This window comes from Mytilus edulis, chromosome 13 (assembly GCF_963676685.1).
Source record: "Mytilus edulis chromosome 13, xbMytEdul2.2, whole genome shotgun sequence".
Lineage (NCBI taxonomy): Eukaryota > Metazoa > Mollusca > Bivalvia > Mytilida > Mytilidae > Mytilus > Mytilus edulis.
The window spans coordinates 72803004-72826065 of NC_092356.1; the positions used below are offsets into that span (position 1 = coordinate 72803004).

Here is a 23062-nt window from a genome sequence, read left to right on the forward strand (position 1 = left end):
CCCTGTTTTGAAACTATGGCCTTATTACCTGAAACTTTGTAATTTAAAAAGTAAAATAAATCTATAAAATTTATATTTTGTCAACAATTTGTAAATTATTTTTATTTGCCTCTACACTATGTTGAGAGCTTTGAAGTAGCAAAATATTTGAAAACAACCAAATATGACATAGTGCATGCATCACCCAAAGAGATATTTTTACAGAAAGTTGATCTAGTCACAGTCTATCTTAATTTAAATTTGAGTCAAAGCTGTACACTATATTGATTCAGCCAACTTATCACTTAAAATATTTCAATTTTTTTACAAATTTACAGAGCTAAGTACACCCCAAACTGTACCTTCTTCTTTGACAGTAGTGTAATGAACAAAAAGTGTAGATAAACATACTTTTTTGAAATTTTTATTTCAACTTGCTTTAACTAAGAACACATCAAAAGCAGTCTGATTAGTCCTAACATTCCAGAAACCATAGTGAGGCTAAAATATTTCTGTATCACTCACCCTATATCAAAGCTTTTTGCTGTAAAAGTCTAAAATAACCATTTATTGTAGCAAATTTTATTTACTGAGTTTACAAGAGGCTTACTTATAGTGCTGCATTGCTTATCAAAATTTTTGTGTCATCATTGCTGCTGCTTGTCAGGAAAACATTTGGATTTGTATTTTCAGAGGTAAACAATTTTTGAATTAATCCAATGAGAATCGATAATTGCTACTGATCAGCACAAATTCGAGAATCCATGTATCAAAACTTTCATAAATCAATCCTGTCAAGTTTGATTCACTGTGGCCAAGTAGCTTCAGATAAAAGAAGGAACATTTAATTAACCATTGCAAACTTTTGAAACACTATTCCATGTCTGTTGCCTATTCAGCACTAACTGTGGAATATTGTATATCACACATTATATACATTCAAAACCTTTATAGATATCAACATATTTAAAGTTTGTTTCCAAATGGTCTAGTGGTTTCAGAAAAGAAAGTAACAAGAATATTTGTCCATCTGACACCCCACCCTTTTAAGGTTTTTTTAATTGAACTTTTGTTAATTTTACCTCTATGTTCTATTTATGACATGGCAGCCATGTTGGTTTGCGTACAGTGTCATCCTATATAGTTTTGAAAGTAGACACCCTAAGGATGATCCAGACAAACTTTGATTCCAATTGGGACAGTGGTTTCAAAGGAGAAGATTAAAATATTAAAAGTTAATGGACAGATGACAGACGCTAAGTGATGGCAAAAGCCAGCTGAGCTAAATACAGTGTATACACATATATTTTGTATGCATGGTATTAATGTTTATAACATAATAGAAAATTAATCAAAAATAATTTGTAGTGTAAAGTTATCTTAAATATATTTAAGAAGCTGAACTACAGGTAAAATAAAGAAATCTATAGTTCATCAACATTATTCATTGATAGTCTATAATTATTAACACACACAAAACATCCCATGTTGCCTCAGAAAAAAATAATTGAAAAAACAGACGATAAAAACTAGAGCTCTCTGAAACAACAGCAAATCCCTTTTAGGCTGAAATAAAATATTGTGTGTTCTGATTACAAAACAAAATAAAGGTCAATATTTTTTTTAAATTTTAACTGAAACATTGTGATTGCTAAATGATGTAATACATATGCATGTCAATTCAAAGAATCCATTGAAATAAGTCCTCAGTGGTTTTTTTTAATATTGAAGACTGGTTTGGTAACTGTATGAAGGAATTTAACTGAAAGATTATACAAAAGTGTATATAATAAAGAGCACCAGTTTATTTTATAATCTTAAGTAAAACCTTTGGTGTCTGGGGTAAAAATCAGGGTCTGTTGTATATAAAACAGAAACACAATATTTGTTTGTTGCCTTAAATCATTTCTGAATAATCCAATAACAGTGTTGACATTTATTAGCATTCATAAATACCTCATGTATGAATCTTAACCCAAACTTAAGGGCATACGATACAGTTTTGATCCCACGGTGATTTGTTTACGAAAATTGGCATACAAACTATTTTTCACATTTTCAATTCAAATATGTAATAAAAAATATACCTTCATGTGCTACTTTAAGAGATAGGATCGAAATTTTAGACATTTACTCAAAATTTCGTTTTTTTGGACATTTCTATCCATTGGATAGACATACCTAACTTTTTTGTTTCAAAAGATAAACACAAGCGGATTTTTGTAAAATCATTTGGGGGAAATCTTCTTTACATAAGTATACTATAAATTTGTATAACAATTCTTTGGAAATAATTAATTGTTATCAAAGTTTAATGATTTTAAATTAGAGGCTCTCAAGAGCCTGTGTCGCTCACCTTAGTCTATGTGCATAATAACCAATGGACACAGATAAATTCATGACAAAATTGTGTTTTGGTGATCATGTGTTTGTAGATCTTATTTTAATGAACATTCTTGTTGCTACAATTATCTCTATCTATAATGAACTTGGCCAAGTAATTAAAGTGTAAAATATTTTCTAAATATTTACAAAAATTTATGAAAATTGTTCAAAAATGACTATAAAGGGCAATTACTCCTTATTGCTGTTTACAGTTTATCTCTATCTATGATAATATTCAAGATAATAACCAAAAACTGCAAAATTTTCTTAAAATTACTAATTTGTCTAAAAATTTCAGGGCAGATAGATCTTGACCTAATAGACAATTTACCTTTGTCAGATTTGTCAGGTTATAAGCCAAAATCTACATTTTACCCCTATGTTCTATTTTTAGCCATGGTGGCCATCTTGGTTAGTTGGCAGGGTCACGCCGCACATTTTTAAAACTAAATACCCCAATGATTATTGTGGCCAAGTTTGGTTAAATTTGGCCCAGTTGTTTCAGAGGAGAAGATTTTTGTTAAATTTTACAGACGCCGGACACCAAGTGATGCGAATAAAAATAAACTGCTTTTTTTTGCTGTATATTTATCTAATTTAAAAAAATTTCATCAGTGACTTTTCATAAAAATTGATACAAATAATCTTCATACTGAATCAAACCTAATGTCATTTAAGAAAAGAGGGGTCCATGAACTCATTTTAAAGTGAATTCAGTCTAAAATAAAAAAAAAATAAAATAAAAATGCATCTTTCCCGATATGTCAAAGTTTGACGTCGCCAAAAATAACATTTTACCTTAGCAACATCATTACCTCCCCTGTAACTGTATCATATGCCCTTAATCAAAGTCTAAACTCTGAAAATTAGAAACTCAATTGAGCCTATTTTGCTCACCTGGCTACAAACTACCAGTTTTGTATTCTCAGTGAAGAATTAAAAAAAAAAAACTGACCAGTTGGTCCTTTTTATTTAAGTTAGATTTCCTATGGGCTCAAAGGGAACCTATGTGCTGATATAGCTACCATGTATGCTGCATGGCAATAATGAAATGATTATTCTTTTGTATATTTAATGAATAATTACATCTGACAGCCATATTCTTCATCTGATTGGAACAAAATAATATTTTTTATATAAAGAACCTGCCATACATTATTTATGCAGAGGTTGGTTAAGATGAATCTGATCATTATAAAATGAAATATCTTTGTAGAGGGTCTTCAAATGATGATACATATAAAGTGATATGGCCTTAGAGTTTCAGAGGAGATTTAATTTGAAAACTGACCAATCAGCATCAAGGTTTGACTTTAGCAACATTTAGTGGCTATGCTTTTAATCCAATAAGATTTTTTTTTATAAAGTACCTTCCATATTCTATTCCTGCAAAGTTTTATTCAAATTATCTCAGTTGTTTCAGAGGAAATGATCAAATGTGAATTTAAAATATTAATGTTTTACAATTACAATTGTTAATACTGTATCTAAATCATTCCCCCCCCAGTAGTCGTTTAGCACCCCTCATCTTCTGTTGAGCTATTGCCCAGATTTGGTGCTTTACACTCAACCATTTTAAACAGGCGATGCATTTATTTCTCTTTTGCAGCTTTTGAACTTCACTTTTTTTTGGAGGTTTTTTTTCACATATGGCTTTATTAACTAAAATCACCAAAGCCTCCTTTTCCTCGTTTGTCCATTTCCTCTTAGATGTTTGTTCTGTAATAAATCAAAATCATATATTTAGGTATCTTGTTACTGTAAAAACTGTGCATTAATTTTTTTTATCCAGAATATATCCTTTATGAAGCCCAAATTTGATAATTACTACTGTTAAAATACTTTTATTCCTTGGATACCAATTTTTGCGGTTTTCGTAGGTGGTTTATCCATGAACTTAAGTATCCAGCGAAATATAAAAGTAGTGTGGAAATCAAGACATGGAATATCCCATATGTAGGACTAAACCCGTAAATACATGTATGAGCATATAACATAGAGGTTACATCCAATACAAGCACCTCCTTTATTGACAAATTGTTTATTGTTACATTTTAAATATCTGATTTGAATATTTAGTTTGTCAAATCCTGAGCTCCATGTTTCCTAGGCCTAAATTTGGTTGGAATTCAGACAATTTTGTTATTTTTCAACAAAATCTCTATTTTTTGTCTATTTGGGTTCAGTTGTAAAGATTAAGGTTTTTTAAAAAAGAGAAGCTCCACAAAAAAAGTTCTATTTCACTTTCTTACATGTGTTTTCATCCACTTTAAACCATTGTTATCATACCAAACTTACTCCTTTAATGTTCTATGAAATATGGTTCATGTGACATCAATTTTCAGGCAGATGCATCTTCAGACTAAGAGGGTTGTAGGTCAATTAGTTTTCAGAGAACTGGCTGTGGATATGCAAGTGGATCTCAAAAGAACTCCTAACTTGTTGAAGTTAACTAAATATCTAATGAATCTATTCACTTACTTTCAGATTTTTTCCTAGCTACATTAGGCTCACTGTCTGAATCACTGTCACTCTCTAGTGAAAGTTTGTTTTTCTTCATTGTCCTACCTAAATGACAAAAAAATATAACTTGTAATGTAACATTGCTGAACTGAAAGATGGAAATGCTTTGTATAAGTCACCAGCTTTTACCAGATAACACATTATTTATAACTGTTCACTTGCTACACTAATATTTAAATTACATGCCGGGTCAAAAACTGAGTCATCATTTTGTTACTTTTTTAATCAAAATTAGTCTGATTTACCAGAAATATATTACATATAAGAAACAAGGTTTAATGAGACAAATACATGGGGAATGTATCCCCGCGTGGACACAGATGATGCCCCCGCTAGCAAACAATGTTATAATGGGAAACAACACAAGAACGGTAAAAGCAACGCTACCTATATTTGTACTTGATATGAGTTTTCGAGTAATAAGCATTGTTTATAAGTTTCATAATATTTTGTTGAGGCAAACTTTAGAGAATGGAAAGGATAAATTCAGCATTTTTTTCCATTTGTAAAGGGGCATAACTTAAGAACAGTATATGTGATGCCACAAAATTCAAATTAAATCTGTGTTTTGTAGTAATAAGCATTATGAATAAGTTTCATTACATTTGGTTGAGGCAAACTTAAGTAAGAGAACAGAAATGAAAAGATCAGCAATTTGTTCATTTTTTTTTCAAGCTCGATCTGTGTTTTGTGGTAATAAGCAATGTGAATAAATTTCATAACATTTGGTTGAGGCAAACCAAAGTTAGAGAACGGAAACCAACTTGGGACATACGTACAGATGGACAATTTTAATTTCCCACATATTTACTTTGAAATTTTTTGAAAATAAACTAGAATTCAGTTATTGGGATAGCAGATAATCCCCACCCTCTTATTATCCAAAAAATTTAATGAATATATGACTTGGAAATGGTAAATGTGAAATCATTGAAAACTGAAATTAACCTTTGATTTTTTATGAGTTCAATACATTCCCTTAAAGATTTCCAAGACGGTTTTGAAAAAAACAAGAGTGCACACGCTGAAATGTCACCGGCTTTTATTAACCAAGATTGATTCTATGTTGATAGTCCTAAAAATAAAGTTTTACTACAAGTTTCACATTTTAAAACTAAAAATTATAAAGATCCATGAAAATGAGGTCCTGGTCAGATAAATTAAGCCAGACAGACATGTACACCTTACAATTGTTCCATACACGAAATATAGTTGACCTATTGCTTATAGTTTCTTATAAACAGACCAAAACACAGAAATTTGACAGTGACAGATGAACAAGGAAAATGAGGTAAAGAACAAATGACACCTGCCAGACAGACATGTACACCTTACAATCATTCCACAACCAAATATAGTTGACCGATTGCTAATAGAATTTCTGAAAAATAGACCAAAACACAAAAACTTAACATTAACCAAGGAACAGTGAAAATGAGGTCAAGGTCAGATGAAACCTGCCAGACTGACATGTACACCTTACAATCATTCCTTACAACAAAAATGTGACAAACTGCTTACAGTATTTGAGAAACCAACCTAATTACATAACTTTAACCTTGATCACTGACCCATGAGTTGAGGTCGAGGTCAGACGAACCATATCTGACGGTCATGTAGACCTTGCAAGGAATTATTTACCAAATAAAGTTATCTTATTACTCACCATCTCACTATAAGTGAGAAATTTACTTAACAAAAATCTAAACTTTTTTTCAAGCAGTCGCTGAACCATGAGAATGAGGTCAAGGACAATGGACTTATGACAAACAGAAACTTTGAAAAATAAGGTATCTGCATACAAGATATGAAGCATTCAGGTCTCTTACCGTCTGAAATATAAACCTTTATACAAATAGTTTACCCTGCCACCGCTAGGTAGTAATATCTATGTCTCATCCTCGCAGTCGAGACAAAAACCTCTGTCTCACAATGGGGACATTTGTTCAGATGAGGTCCTGCCAGTTTTGGTTTCATTCGACCCAAATGTTTTTAGAAGAAGTTGTTTACATGTGATGTCAATGATGTTGATAGATGCAAAGTGATGACAATAGCTCACTTGGCCTGGTGAGCTAAAAATGAACATACCTATATCAAAATCTGGATCCTCATCAGAGTCAGCAAAATTAAAGGCCTCCTTGTAATTTTTAGAATCAAGCCTTCTTTTAGGTCTTACTGTAACAATAGGTTTCACTGTAACTGAAAAGAATGCAGTATATAACATTGTATAAAGCCTCCACTCTACATGTGGGGTATGAAAATTGGTCAAACCTCAAATCAATGGGTTGCACAAAATGTTTCTCAAACAATGGAGGATGGAATATTATTAAGATTTGAATATACAGTAAAACCTGTATAAACCGGCCGGCTACGGGACTATGAAAAAGGGCCGGTTTGGGCAGTGAGCCGGTTTATTCAGGTTTCCGTATCGACCGGAAGTTAATGACTTTTGACGTCCGATAGTTTGCATATAAAAGTTCTCTTTGATAGTAAAGAATATCTGATCAATCAATTAAAATATTTTCACTTCGTTTTCCATTGTTTACATTTGCATCCTAATGCTCGCGTTGTTTCGATTTACTTCCATGATCATTTATTTGAAATGTTGGAATGGCTGATCAAAAAACCAGAATATTATCAAACGTAATCTCATCACTATTGAAACGTTGTCGTACAGTTTACTATACCCATTGATTGTTGTCATCTGGGTGGTTTTCGTTATCAAGATCATTTGTTTAGGGGTTCACAGCAGGGAACCCAGGGTTTCGACATTACGTTGTAAATTTCTTATGCTGCGATTTAAATTTGTTTATCCAAGTTACAAAACGTAAGTTAAATCCGAGATATATTCGGTGTGTCTTGTCGTTTAATTGACACGTTTAAAATGTTTTAATAAATAAAACAGCTCACTACTGTACGATTGAAAGTTCACTTCACAGTTTTAACACCTGACTAATTGATTAATTACCCTGAAAAGTCATATTGTATAAAGTAAACAATTATGTTTTGATTGCATATCGATCAGTGAAATTAATTAGACAAACCGGTTTTGACAGGTAATAATTAATGTAATTAAGAGTATTGGGACTTCATAATTAGACCGGAATTCGGAATACACAGGGTCCGGTTTACAAAGGGTATTTTAACAAAGACTTTGAAGGGAAAAAAATGGGGACTTTCATTTTCGGCCGGAATGTACAGGAAGCCGGTTTATTCAGGGTCCGGTTTAATCAGGTTTGACTGTATATACAAATACAAAAATTTTAAAAAGTTACTTTTGCAATATATTTGTTTCAAATAAATACCTCTTGAAAATATCACTAACAAACTAATTTCCAGAGTAGGAAGGAATAGGTAAAAACTTGATAAATTTTCCAAAGTAAACATTTTTTTAAAGTTCAAATGTCTGGGTTGAAAACTTAACAGGTCAGTTTATAACATTAAATAAGTATCACCTGCATACATTTTTTTCTTAAAATGATTAAGTTCCCTAGTCAGGAATTAAAGCAGAAATATTTCCACAACATTTCAATAATGTGAGCTGTATAACAGCTATATGTGTGCAAATATTAATTCAAGGATGAAAGATCATGATTGAAAAAGATATATGATTACACAAAATTGATATACTCTGTTGAAAGTTTCGTGTTTGTTAAAGGGACACAAGCGTAAGATATGAAAAAAATCTAAAGTTTGATTTTTTTCTGTTCAATCAATAATGAAAGTGAAATAGTGAAATAACAATTCGCTATTTGCAGCCAAAAAGGTACAATTTTGTCAAATTACGCTAAGAAACATTGATAATTAGTTATTCTCTTGCAAGTGAATGAGTCGACCTCTTTAAATCAATATTCATGTGAACTTCAATTTAACCCATAGCTAAAGATTGACAACGCATGCATTGAACGTGTACTGGTTATTTAAAGAAAAAGAATGTCAACAATGAAAGTGAAACTACAGTAAATCATTTGATTACTAATTCGATGCACATAAAATCATTCTTATATGGTTAAAAACAATGAGAAACATCTATTTTTAATCTATAAAATATAATCAAACAGACCTATAAAAATCCAATTGCACGTGTTGGTTTAATCTATTTATATCTTTATTTATGTTTACATCGCTTATATGGTCATCTGAGGTCAAATCGATAGTTAATTTGATGGCGTCTGGACTAAAATACACACGAACCGAACCGATATATTATCTACCCCATGCTCTGTAAATTGTTTATTTTATACTTTTGATAGTTTGGATAAATGTTTGACATTGTTATAAATCAAATATGAGAATTCGAGTCAAATCGGTGACCATGAATTTGACAGCTAGTGCCTCTTGAAAAAGAATTATAGTGACCTAAATGCATGAAATATTTATGAATAAGCTGTGCCAATATAAAAATGTACATCAAATATTTACCAGATGCAGCTTTTGACGGCAGAATAATATCGGTACTCTTTGTATGGGTTAAATCAGCATCATCATTTGGAGCTGAAGAAAAAGATTGTATTAATGATATGAACTACAGTGTACTGATCTATTAATTATTCACATGAATAGCGGCATTCTGTACTGTCACTTGACGATAACTACACAGTCAAATGAAAATGAAACTGTGATGTAGATATACAATGACATTTTATGTATTCATGGACAAATCGTGACACTTTCCCAATTACCTTACTAAAAACAGGCAATGGTAAAAATCATCAAGTTATAAGACTTTGGGGTGCAAATGAGGTCAAGGTCTGATGACATATATCAAGACGACCATGTGCACCTTCATGACCTTCCCTGTAAATAACATATAAAAATAAAGTGCTCTGCTGGGTGCAATTTGATACGACCACAGAGGTCAAACCCTGAACAGTTGGTACAGCACTGAATTCAAATTGTGATTAAATATTTGACACAGCATAGGTTTCTGACATAGAATGAATGTGGTCTATGAACTCAATTTTTTTTTAATTTACCTTTTCAAATCATATCATTATTATTTGCTTTTATATATAAATCAGAAATAACCAATTTAAAATTGAAAATTTTGAAGAAAAAACGAGGAAAAAAATCCCCATTCAAATATTTTGAATCCCTTCATGATTCATCATCACCCACAAATTCAATCCCACCCTTCCCTTTAAGTTACAATGTATGGTGCCTTGCAGTACAATTTCAGAGAGATCTGTACAATTGAACACAAGTTATTGATTGGAAACTAGAAAAAATGATTGTTTTTTTGCCCCCAAATTCCTAAACGTTTAAGGCAATTACCCCCAAATTCAAACCCAGCTTTCTCTTTGTGATATGGAACCTTGTAGTACAATTTCAGAAAGATCTATACACTTACACACAAGTAAATGTCATGAAACTAGAAAAATGCTTGTTTTTTTTCCCCTTTTTGGTCCCTAATTCCTAAAATTTGAGGCAAATACCCAAAAATCAATCCCAGCTTTCCATTTGTGGTATGGTACCTTGCAGTAAAACTTCAGAGATCCATACACTTAAACACAAGTTGTCTGGAAATGAGAAAAATGCCTATTTTTGGCCCCCTTATTCCTAAACTTTTTGGGCAATTACCCCCAAACTAAATTCCAGCTTTCTCTTTGGGATATGGAACCTTGTAGTACAATTTCTGAAAGATCCATAGACTTACACACAAGTTATTGTCATGAAACTAAAAAAATGCTTGTTTTTTGTTCCTTTTTTTTTGCCCCTAATTCCTAAAATTTTGAGGCTATTACCCCCAAAATTTATCCCAGCCTTCCCTTTGTGGTATGGTACCTTGCAGTACAATTTCAGAGAGATCCATACACTTGACCACAAGTTATTGTCAGGAAACTAGAAAAATGCTTATTTTTGGCCCCTTTTTCCTTAACGTTTCAGGCAATAACCCCCAAACTCAATAGCAGCTTTCCCTTTGTGATATAGAACTTTGTAGTACAATTTCAGAAAGATCCATAGACTTACACACAAGTTATTGTCCTGAAACTAGAAAAATGCTTATTTTTTGGCCCTTCTTTTGGCCCCTTATTCCTAAAATTTTGAGGCAATAACCCCCAAAATCAATCCCAGCATTCCCTTTGCGATATTGAACTTTGTGGTACAATGTCAAAGAGATCCGTTCACTAACACACAAGTTTTGTCTGGAATTTACAAGAATGATTATTTTTTACCCCTTTTTGGCTCCTAATTCCGAAAATTTCAAAGGAGATCAATTCACTTTAACTAAAGTTAGAGTGTGAAAATCAATGTGTCTTGGACGAGGACAACGACAACAACGAAGCCAACGTCATACCAATATACAATTGCAAAATTTGTTTGTGGTTATATAAAAATGCTAATATTGGCCATTTTTTCCTTAACTGTTGGTACCATAACCTCCAAAATCAATCCAACCTTCTATTTGTGGTATTGCACTTTGTGGTAAAATTTCCTAGAGATCCATTCACCTAAACTAAAGTTAGAGTGCGAAAACTAATGTGTCTTCGGACGACGACCCCAGACGACAACAACTCCAACGTCATACCAATTAAAATGTTTCATTAAGATTAGTCTTGTAACTTCAGATGAGATCAACCCACATAATTTCCCAAGATGGTGCATAGGGGATTCTGTCTTTTCAACAGATTGTCATGGAGGAGGATAATCAAATATTTTCAAATGTGATATCTTAAACCATGAAAATCAAAATATTTTTTTAGATGCTTGACATATTTGAAGCATAATCTAAGAATTTGATGTTTTGGACTAAAATGATAATGTTTAAACTTGTCTCCCGGTACAGACTAGTGCATGTAACTTTGTAACTATCAAATTAAATATTCATTTTTTTTTATTTGGAAAAGGAAAAATGCAGAGAAAACTTTTAATCCCTTGAAATATTTGGAAATAACCATTAAATCAAAGGAACAGTGTTTATATTACTTTTTTCATCTTAACCTGAATGGCAATTTTCCCTCAATAAAATATTGGAACTTAAAATGTGAATACCCTATAAAATTTATCATACCAAATGTCCTCTCTAATTCTTCGTCATCACCAACATTGGGCAGACCTGAAACAAAAACATATAAGGTAAACAAAGATAATATGCCTCCCATCCCATATTTTCCTCCTACAAGTGATACAAGATTTAATGATATTTCACTTTTTTTCTTACTGAAAATGAACCACTTTATTGTAATTACAAATATAGTTAAAAGTGTTTCAATACTGAAGTCATATATGCATACTGTAAATTTAGAAATTATTTTGAGGTTTTTATTATTGCGAAAAATGTGACTGTGTGAGTATCACAATAATAAGAGCTCGCATTCTGATATCAGATATCTAATACAGATATCTAAATGCAGATTTTCTGAAAATCGTTATAATTAATCTTGTATTTTTGTCCATTCTTCAAAAATTGCAATAATTTCTGCATTTACAGTACTTTTGTTAAAGGCTGACCAGGAGTCATGCATGAAGATCACTAGTCATTAGATTAAGTGCAATACATGAAAATTACTTAAGTTTTTATGACATTTGGTCCACATAGGTAACAGGAAGTTTTGGTAACCAAAAAAGTAATTTAAACCTATCAAGTAAATTTTATTCCTTTACCAAGTCAGACTATCTAGCAAATATGTTCTTCTTTACTGTTTGTCATTGTATAAGTTATTAAAAAGAATTATAGTGACCTAAATGCATGAAATATTTATGAATAAGCTGTGCCAATATAAAAATGTACAACAAATATTTACCAGATGCAGCTTTTGACGGCAGAATAATATCGGTACTCTTTGTATGGGTTAAATCAGCATCATCATTTGGAGCTGAAGAAAAAGATTGTATTAATGATATGAACTACAGTGTACTGATCTATTTATTATTCACATGAATAGCGGCATTCTGTACTGTCACTTGACGATAACTACACAGTCAAATGAAAATGAAACTGTGATGTAGATATACAATGACATTTTATGTATTCATGGACAAATCGTGACACTTTCCCAATTACCTTACTAAAAACAGGCAATGGTAAAAATCATCAAGTTATAAGACTTTGGGGTGCAAATGAGGTCAAGGGCTGATGACATATATCAAGACGACCATGTGCACCTTCATGACCTTCCCTGTAAATAACATATAAAAACAAATGTTGCATTAAGATTAGTCTTGTAACTTCAGAGGAGATGATGAAAATATGTTTTCCCATTGCCTTTAATGAAAACCTATGTGCAACCATAGCAGCCATGTATGCTGCCCTATCAGCAGGAAATGAGGATTTGATTTGCATTAACTTTTTCGAATTAGTTTAAAATTCGCATGCGAAAAGTTTTACCTTCTTACGTCAATTCTAACGAATTGCAATTCGCTTCAAATTCACTTTACTGTCCTAATGACGTTAACTTTTTAATTCACATAACCAAATAATTACTAACAATTCAATTCGAATTACAATTTACCAAGTGTCCATAACAGTGTTTAATTCCAATTGACTGATTTGTATTACCAAAAACGCATTTCTAATGCGAATTGGATGATGCGAATGAGCCAATTCGAATTAAAAAAAGAAGAGGGTGTGAATGCAATTAGCAAATTTTGATTCACATTCAATTTGAAATAAATTTACATGTGAACGAGGCATTAATCTCGTATTTTTGTCCATTCTTCAAAAATTGCAATAATTTCTGCATTTACAGTACTTTTGTTAAAGGCTGACCAGGAGTCATGCATGAAGATCACTAGTCATTAGATTAAGTGCAATACATGAAAATTACTTAAGTTTTTATGACATTTGGTCCACATAGGTAACAGGAAGTTTTGGTAACCAAAAAAGTAATTTAAACCTATCAAGTAAATTTTATTCCTTTACCAAGTCAGACTATCTAGCAAATATGTTCTTCTTTACTGTTTGTCATTGTATAAGTTATTAAAAAGAATTATAGTGACCTAAATGCATGAAATATTTATGAATAAGCTGTGCCAATATAAAAATGTACAACAAATATTTACCAGATGCAGCTTTTGACGGCAGAATAATATCGGTACTCTTTGTATGGGTTAAATCAGCATCATCATTTGGAGCTGAAGAAAAAGATTGTATTAATGATATGAACTACAGTGTACTGATCTATTAATTATTCACATGAATAGCGGCATTCTGTACTGTCACTTGACGATAACTACACAGTCAAATGAAAATGAAACTGTGATGTAGATATACAATGACATTTTATGTATTCATGGACAAATCGTGACACTTTCCCAATTACCTTACTAAAAACAGGCAATGGTAAAAATCATCAAGTTATAAGACTTTGGGGTGCAAATGAGGTCAAGGGCTGATGACATATATCAAGACGACCATGTGCACCTTCATGACCTTCCCTGTAAATAACATATAAAAACAAATGTTGCATTAAGATTAGTCTTGTAACTTCAGAGGAGATGATGAAAATATGTTTTCCCATTGCCTTTAATGAAAACCTATGTGCAACCATAGCAGCCATGTATGCTGCCCTATCAGCAGGAAATGAGGATTTGATTTGCATTAACTTTTTCGAATTAGTTTAAAATTCGCATGCGAAAAGTTTTACCTTCTTACGTCAATTCTAACGAATTGCAATTCGCTTCAAATTCACTTTACTGTCCTAATGACGTTAACTTTTTAATTCACATAACCAAATAATTACTAACAATTCAATTCGAATTACAATTTACCAAGTGTCCATAACAGTGTTTAATTCCAATTGACTGATTTGTATTACCAAAAACGCATTTCTAATGCGAATTGGATGATGCGAATGAGCCAATTCGAATTAAAAAAAGAAGAGGGTGTGAACGCAATTAGCAAATTTTGATTCACATTCAATTTGAAATAAATTTACATGTGAACGAGGCATTAATCTCGTATTTTTGTCCATTCTTCAAAAATTGCAATAATTTCTGCATTTACAGTACTTTTGTTAAAGGCTGACCAGGAGTCATGCATGAAGATCACTAGTCATTAGATTAAGTGCAATACATGAAAATTACTTAAGTTTTTATGACATTTGGTCCACATAGGTAACAGGAAGTTTTGGTAACCAAAAAAGTAATTTAAACCTATCAAGTAAATTTTATTCCTTTACCAAGTCAGACTATCTAGCAAATATGTTCTTCTTTACTGTTTGTCATTGTATAAGTTATTAAAAAGAATTATAGTGACCTAAATGCATGAAATATTTATGAATAAGCTGTGCCAATATAAAAATGTACATCAAATATTTACCAGATGCAGCTTTTGACGGCAGAATAATATCGGTACTCTTTGTATGGGTTAAATCAGCATCATCATTTGGAGCTGAAGAAAAAGATTGTATTAATGATATGAACTACAGTGTACTGATCTATTAATTATTCACATGAATAGCGGCATTCTGTACTGTCACTTGACGATAACTACACAGTCAAATGAAAATGAAACTGTGATGTAGATATACAATGACATTTTATGTATTCATGGACAAATCGTGACACTTTCCCAATTACCTTACTAAAAACAGGCAATGGTAAAAATCATCAAGTTATAAGACTTTGGGGTGCAAATGAGGTCAAGGGCTGATGACATATATCAAGACGACCATGTGCACCTTCATGACCTTCCCTGTAAATAACATATAAAAACAAATGTTGCATTAAGATTAGTCTTGTAACTTCAGAGGAGATGATGAAAATATGTTTTCCCATTGCCTTTAATGAAAACCTATGTGCAACCATAGCAGCCATGTATGCTGCCCTATCAGCAGGAAATGAGGATTTGATTTGCATTAACTTTTTCGAATTAGTTTAAAATTCGCATGCGAAAAGTTTTACCTTCTTACGTCAATTCTAACGAATTGCAATTCGCTTCAAATTCACTTTACTGTCCTAATGACGTTAACTTTTTAATTCACATAACCAAATAATTACTAACAATTCAATTCGAATTACAATTTACCAAGTGTCCATAACAGTGTTTAATTCCAATTGACTGATTTGTATTACCAAAAACGCATTTCTAATGCGAATTGGATGATGCGAATGAGCCAATTCGAATTAAAAAAAGAAGAGGGTGTGAACGCAATTAGCAAATTTTGATTCACATTCAATTTGAAATAAATTTACATGTGAACGAGGCATTAATCTCGTATTTTTGTCCATTCTTCAAAAATTGCAATAATTTCTGCATTTACAGTACTTTTGTTAAAGGCTGACCAGGAGTCATGCATGAAGATCACTAGTCATTAGATTAAGTGCAATACATGAAAATTACTTAAGTTTTTATGACATTTGGTCCACATAGGTAACAGGAAGTTTTGGTAACCAAAAAAGTAATTTAAACCTATCAAGTAAATTTTATTCCTTTACCAAGTCAGACTATCTAGCAAATATGTTCTTCTTTACTGTTTGTCATTGTATAAGTTATTAAAAAGAATTATAGTGACCTAAATGCATGAAATATTTATGAATAAGCTGTGCCAATATAAAAATGTACATCAAATATTTACCAGATGCAGCTTTTGACGGCAGAATAATATTGGTACTCTTTGTATGGGTTAAATCAGCATCATCATTTGGAGCTGAAGAACAAGATTGTATTAATGATATGAACTACAGAGCACTGATCTATTAATTATTCACATGAATAGCGGCATTCTGTACTGCCACTTGAAGATAACCACACAGTCAAATGAAAATGAAAGGGGATTCTTTATTTTCAACAGATTGTCATGGAGGACAATAATCAAATATTTTCAAATGTGATATCTCAAACAATGGAAATCAAAATATTTTTTTAGATGCTTGACATATTTGAAGCATAAGCTAAGAATTTGATGTTTTGGACTAAAATTATAATTTTTAAACTTGTCTCCCAGTACAGACTAGTGCATGTAACTTTGTAACTATCAAATTAAATATTCATTTTTTTTTATTTGGAAAAGGAAAAATGCAGAGTATACAATCCCATGAAATATTATGAAATAACCATTACATCAGAGGAACAGTGTTTATATTACTTTTTTCAACTAAACCTGAATGGCAATTTTCCCTCAATAAAATATTGGAACTTAAAATGTGAATACCCTATAAAATTTATCATACCAAATGTACTCTCTAATTCTTCGTCATCACCAACATTGGGCAGACCTGAAACAAAAACATATAAGGTAAACAAAGATAATATGCCTCCCATCCCATATTTTCCTCCTACAAGTGATACAAGATTTAATGATATTTTACATTTTTTCTTACTCAAATGAACCGCTTTATTGTAATTACAAATATAGTTAAAAGTGTTTCAATACTGAAGTCATATATGCATACTGTAAATTTAGAAATTATTTTGAGGTTTTTATTATTGCGAATAATGTGACTGTGTGAGTATCATAATAATAAGAGCTCGCAATCTGTTATAAAAAAAATTGTAATTGTCAGATCACAAGTTATTTTGGTACCAAATAAGGTAGTCCTTGGTGAAATGGTAGCTGAAATATTTGTGTTTAAATAAAAGTTAATACTGACATTGCTGCCACTGGAAAATCAATTCGTATGTCCAGCCTTTTGGCACTAGTGAAATAAACAAACTTTAACCTAACCACATTTTTGTGCCTGTCCCAAGTCAGGAGCCTCTGGCCTTTGTTAGTCTTGTATTATTTTAATTTCAGTTCATTTATATGTTTTGGAGTTTAGTGTGACATCCATTTTCACTGACTTAGTACACAATTTTATTTAGGGGCCAGCTGAGGACCACCTACGGGTACGAGATTCTCTCGCTGCGTTGAAAACCCATTGGTGGCCTTTGGCTGTTGTCTGCTCTTTGGTCAGGTTGTTGTCTCTTTGACATATTCCCCATTTCCATTATCAATTTTATTTTAAATGTTTTGGTACACCTTTTGTTATGTTGTTGACTAGTTATCAGAATACTGTATCAAATGTTGACTTGCAGAGTGTGAAAGAATCACGTGCCTGTCAGATTGATTGATATATAGTTGGTGTTTAAAGCCACATTTCAGCAGGAAAACTAGCAATCCTGGTTGATTAAGATATGAGTCAAAAGTACCTGCCACAAGCAGGGTTTTAACTCATAACCTCAGTGTTGGCAGGCTAGTGATAACTGCTGATGAACAACTTAGACCACTTGGCCATAATGAGGCCCCCATCTATCTGTCAGACCAAAGCAGGAAAATCTACAAAATGGTCAGTAAAATTCAGAAAAAGCATGCTCTTTGTGCCTAAATTTTTTTTTAATTCAAGCTGTTAAATCTATTTAAACAGACCAGCTGGTTTCATGAAGGACCAGCAATTCAAAGTTCAAACTAGTCATTATGTCCAATGGGAAATCCTACTTAAGGATGAGCCTTTTATACTAGTACTGAAAAGCAGTGAACTTTTGAATTATTAATATTTCTTTTAAAATGAACTACTTTATTTCTACCTGAAAACAACTAATATTAGTTGTGAAGGCATTACAAAAACATTATGTTAAATCATATACCATCAATATCTATGTCATCTATAGACATTCCTCTAAATGCGTTGGCTTTCCCGCTTTCTACTGCTAAAAGAAGCTTTGAGACCTTCGCTAATTCAATTACATCATCTTGTAGCCGATAGTACTGTCTATGAACAGCCAATTCATGTCCCATATGTCTAGCTACTTCGGCTAATTCATTTTCCTTAATTCCAAACAGCTGGAAAAAAAGGGGAAAAAAATGTATTTTTTGGCTGATATAAAAAATATAACCTATGACGCTAAAGTATGATAGTCACGCTAAAGTGCGATGGTCTACGCTAAAGTGGGATGCCTACACACGCTAAAAGTATAGACGTAATAAATGTACTATGGATTATGACGTGAACAGTCTTTTATACAAACAAAAAATTAACATGCCGGAAGATAAATGTAGAATATTTGATTAACAACTTTAAAGCAAATGTCCATGACTTACTCAGTTTAAACATGATAACCGTGTTTTGTGGGCTGCAGCAAATGTGGGTTTTTTCGGTGCTAGGAGAAGGACTTTTGTTCTGCAGTCGACCATCTTACTTAAAGATACAAAAGTATACACATAAGAATCCTTTATCCTGTTTCTATTTGAAGCTAATTGATACATTGACATCATTGTTTATGTTGCAGTTTACTGTGCCGTCCCCGTTCAAATATTGTCGATTTTAATGAAAAGTAAAGTCGGTAAAATAAAGGTACATCATGTTTCCTTGCGTAAATCATAAATTGTCTGCTAAAAATTAGATCGAATTTTGTATTTGTAATTAACAATGACAACTTTGAGAGGAGATGTTCACATTAGTGATAGACTGTGTAAACGGCAAGCTACACCAATTATCCAAATGTGTGATACTGGCCTGAATTAAAAAAAAAAAAAATACAGGATATATAGATTTTTACACCATTTTAGCAATTATTACGTGGTCGTTCTTCTTAATTTTAAACAATGATCAAAGACTACCGGTAATTTTAAAGCCTATCAAATATGTCATAAAACCTTGTACAAGCTTTCACAAAAAGACAATTTTTTTAAATCCATGTTCTTTAATACTTTAAGCCCTTAAACATTACCCTTTTAGTCCATTGCACTTTAGCGTGATAAACCACAGTACATTAGCGAACAAACAGCCATCGCACTTTAGCGTGATACACCATTGTACTCTAGCGTAGACCATCACACTTTAGCGTGACCATCGCACTTTAGAGTACCATTGCACTTTAGAGTCCTACATATATATATATTGAAAATCATGAAAATAAAATTAAGAATGGTCACATGATTTTTCACAAGTATTTCATTAGATTTAGCATTTTCTCTTGAGAAACAACCAACACAAACACCTCTCAATACCATAATATTACATAAATATCTGATTTCCTAATGAAAGAAATTTAAAACAATATACATGTATATTTAAGGGCATACGATACATTTACAGGGGAGGTAATGACGTTACTAATGTAAAATGCTATTTTCGCAACGTTAAAACTGTGACATGTCGGGAAAAGCTGCATTTTTCACCTGTTTTTTTATGATTTAAACTGATTTAACTTAAATTAAGTACATGGACCCCTCCTTTTTAAAATGGCAAAATTAGTGTTTGCCAAACTGCTAAATATCCAACCATTTTTTTCTGATAATGTGTCTGGTTCAAGTTTTTTTTTAAATTTCATATTTTTGTCAAAGGGTCAAAGTAAATATTGTGTCAAAATTTTATGAACATGATGAAAATTAAACGAGCCAAATTAATTTTAGTCAAGGTGTTTGGTACCACCTCAGGAGCATATTTATGTAAAGAAGATTTTCATAATGTTTCTACAAAAATCAGCTTGTGTTTCTATGTTGAAACAAAAAAGTAATGTGTGTTTATCCAAAGGAAAGAAATGTGTGCAAAAATGAAATTTTGAGTAAATGTCTAAAATGTGATCCCTTTAATCTCTTGAAGTAGCACATGAAGGTATATTTTTTATTACATATTTGAATTGCTTGGGTGAAAAATAGCTTCTATGCAAATTTTTGTTAGCAATAAATTATTATGGGATCGAAACTGTATCATATGCCCTTAACTCGAGGATTATGATGGCAGCCATCAAAGAGGCCTCTACTCTAGTAAAAAGTGAATTGTGATTGGTTATTCTAATCAAACATAGCTTATAACCATGGAAGGCAGACATTTTCTTTTTCTGAAGCACTACTAATTCAGGCCAAAACGACAAGGGAGTTCAAGTTAAAGAGCTGAAACGATTCTTGTGCATATGCACAGGGATGGCTAAGTTGACCACTACTTTCATAGTATGTTTTGTTTCCCTTGAACACAACACTCCAGAATGTCTAGTAGTGGTGAATAAACATTCAAAGTTTCATTATCAAACTTCAAGGGATTTGTAAGGAAGAGAGCAGCAACGATATATGATGGACAGATGCACATACAAATAATTTGATTACTATAGACCTGCCGATCAATCGCCTGGGCCCTTATCATAAAGCTTTGCATACCTGAACAGTGGTTGCAAAATATTTCCGCATCTTAGGAAATCTTATATTTTCAGGATGTTTTAACCCTTCAACTTCTTTCAGGACATGGTTTAGAGCTTCTGCCCCTTCAATGTAGCTTCTCTCTCCCTGCAAAATATAATTATTTTACATCAAATAAAACGCTTCAAGACAAAGAAGCCTGTAACAAAAAACCACCAAGAAATCTCTAATAGCCTTATTCACTCACCTTTCAAAATATTGCTGTTTATAGTTTCTACCTATCTATTATAGTTTTCAAGATAATGGGCAAATACACACAAGATTCATAAAATCGTCTTCAAATGGCAATAACTCCTATGTGGAGTGGACTGATGATCATGGCCATATTGACTTATTTGTACATCTTGGCTAGCTGATCATTTTTGCTTTTTAAAGTTCTCTCCATGTTTTATTATAGTTTTAAGATAATTGGCGTAAACCGAAAAATGGTAAAATTCATTATTTGAGGGCAACTACTCATATAAGAAGTCATCTGATAGTTATGGTCTAAATAGACCGTAGGTAGATCTCAATAATTAAAGATTTTCTCTATCTATAGTGGTTTAAGAGAATTTTTGAAATGATGAAGTGGTCAGTAGAACCATATATGTGCAAATCTCAAACTAACAGTAAACAAACAGATAAAAAAATCTCTAACTCACTTTATAGAAGCTAAATCATCCTACAAAGCAATTGTAAAGAAGTATGCGACCAAAAATTTGGTGTTAATAACCATATATATGTGAAAATCTCACACTATTGGAAAACAGGACATGTTTATAGAACCATATGTGAAAATCTTTAACTATAGGAAAACAGGGATGAGATGTACGACAGATCTGAAATTCTCTTACACAGTACAACTCACCATAAGGAAGTTCAATACCAAATTTATATCAAATCATTCTACATTGTTCTACTATGCAGTTGTAGAGAAATTTGTGATGAAAATTTGGTGTTAACAACCATGTGAAAATCTCACACTATTGGAAAATTTTCCTAGTAAAATTGAGAACATGGACATTTTTACTTGGGAAAATAAATCTGTGGACTTTTATAACTGACATCAGACTAAGAAATGCTAGTAGACAAGCATTCTTATAGTCCCCTACCGGCTAAAAATTCCTTGTACTTGAACAAAATGCTAACTTGATCTATAACTTGTCAAGGTTTAAACTATATAACAAATATCAAGTCAATATCTTCAAGCATGACAGAAAAAGTGTGGAAAACTGATTATTTTAGTGAATTTCAAGGACCATAACTCTGCACAAAATCATCAGACCGGAACATAATTTAAACTTGATCTATAACTTGTCATGATAAAACCATATACCAAATTCAAATCAGTACCTTCAAGCACGAAGAAAAAAGTGTGGAAAACTGATTTGCTGGACTGACCAATGGACAGACAGACGGAGTGCAAACCTAAAGTCCCCTTCCACTTTGTCGGTAGGGGACTTATCATGTAACCATGGACTTTTTATACTAACAATTTATGTTTGCCCAGACACATTTTACCAAGAACAATGTATCACTTACACTTTAAAGTAATATTTATAACACCTATTTTTGGCCTACAGCAAAGTACTTCAAACTGCTAGTTAAAAAAAATCTTACTTTTGCAAAAACAAAGATATTGCTCTTCTCTACTCCTGAAGAATCTCTAGTTGATATAAGAAGATCAATGCCCCTTTTCATTAATGGTGTTAAAAGTACTGGCACTTTCCTGTTTTTTTTCCCAATTACTTCAACCAAGTCCATTCTGAAAAAGAAACAATAATAACTATGAGTTCTAGAAGTACTGTCAGCAGAGTTCACAAATTGAACACACAGTCCCATACTTACTGCACTTAGTCTATAGATGTGTTAGTATTGAACCTAAAAGTAAATTAGAAGGGAACCAATGGCATTATGTAACTAAAGGTACTGCAAGCAAAGCACTCAAATTGATACAACCACCCCTTTCAGAGTCAATGATTTCCTAAGGGAAACCCAAAAAAGAATTCAGACCAAATAACAAAATAGGTGCACACTGGCATTATATGGTAAAGTTTCTTGATAAAGTTTCATTAAATTAAGATAAGGGTTTTAGGAGGAGCAGATACAAATGTGTATTATAGTGTGCAGATATAATAAAG

At 32.1% G+C, this 23062-nt stretch overlaps 1 protein-coding gene across 1 annotated transcript in view; it reads right to left on the reverse strand.

Annotated features, from left to right (window-relative positions):
- Positions 1-3424: 3424 nt before the first annotated feature.
- Positions 3425-23062, reverse strand: part of LOC139501773 (uncharacterized) — a 43892-nt gene continuing 24254 nt past the window's right edge. The window contains exons 12-24 of the mRNA XM_071290917.1: positions 22542-22686; positions 20904-21029; positions 18395-18590; positions 17002-17046; positions 16407-16478; positions 15149-15220; positions 13891-13962; positions 12633-12704; positions 11900-11944; positions 9310-9381; positions 6976-7086; positions 4846-4932; positions 3425-4083 (exon numbers count right to left, since the gene is read on the reverse strand). Coding sequence (XP_071147018.1) covers positions 3857-4083; positions 4846-4932; positions 6976-7086; positions 9310-9381; positions 11900-11944; positions 12633-12704; positions 13891-13962; positions 15149-15220; positions 16407-16478; positions 17002-17046; positions 18395-18590; positions 20904-21029; positions 22542-22686 — 1342 coding nt within the window. The 3' untranslated portion in view covers positions 3425-3856. The remainder of the gene's footprint in view (positions 4084-4845; positions 4933-6975; positions 7087-9309; positions 9382-11899; positions 11945-12632; positions 12705-13890; positions 13963-15148; positions 15221-16406; positions 16479-17001; positions 17047-18394; positions 18591-20903; positions 21030-22541; positions 22687-23062) is intronic.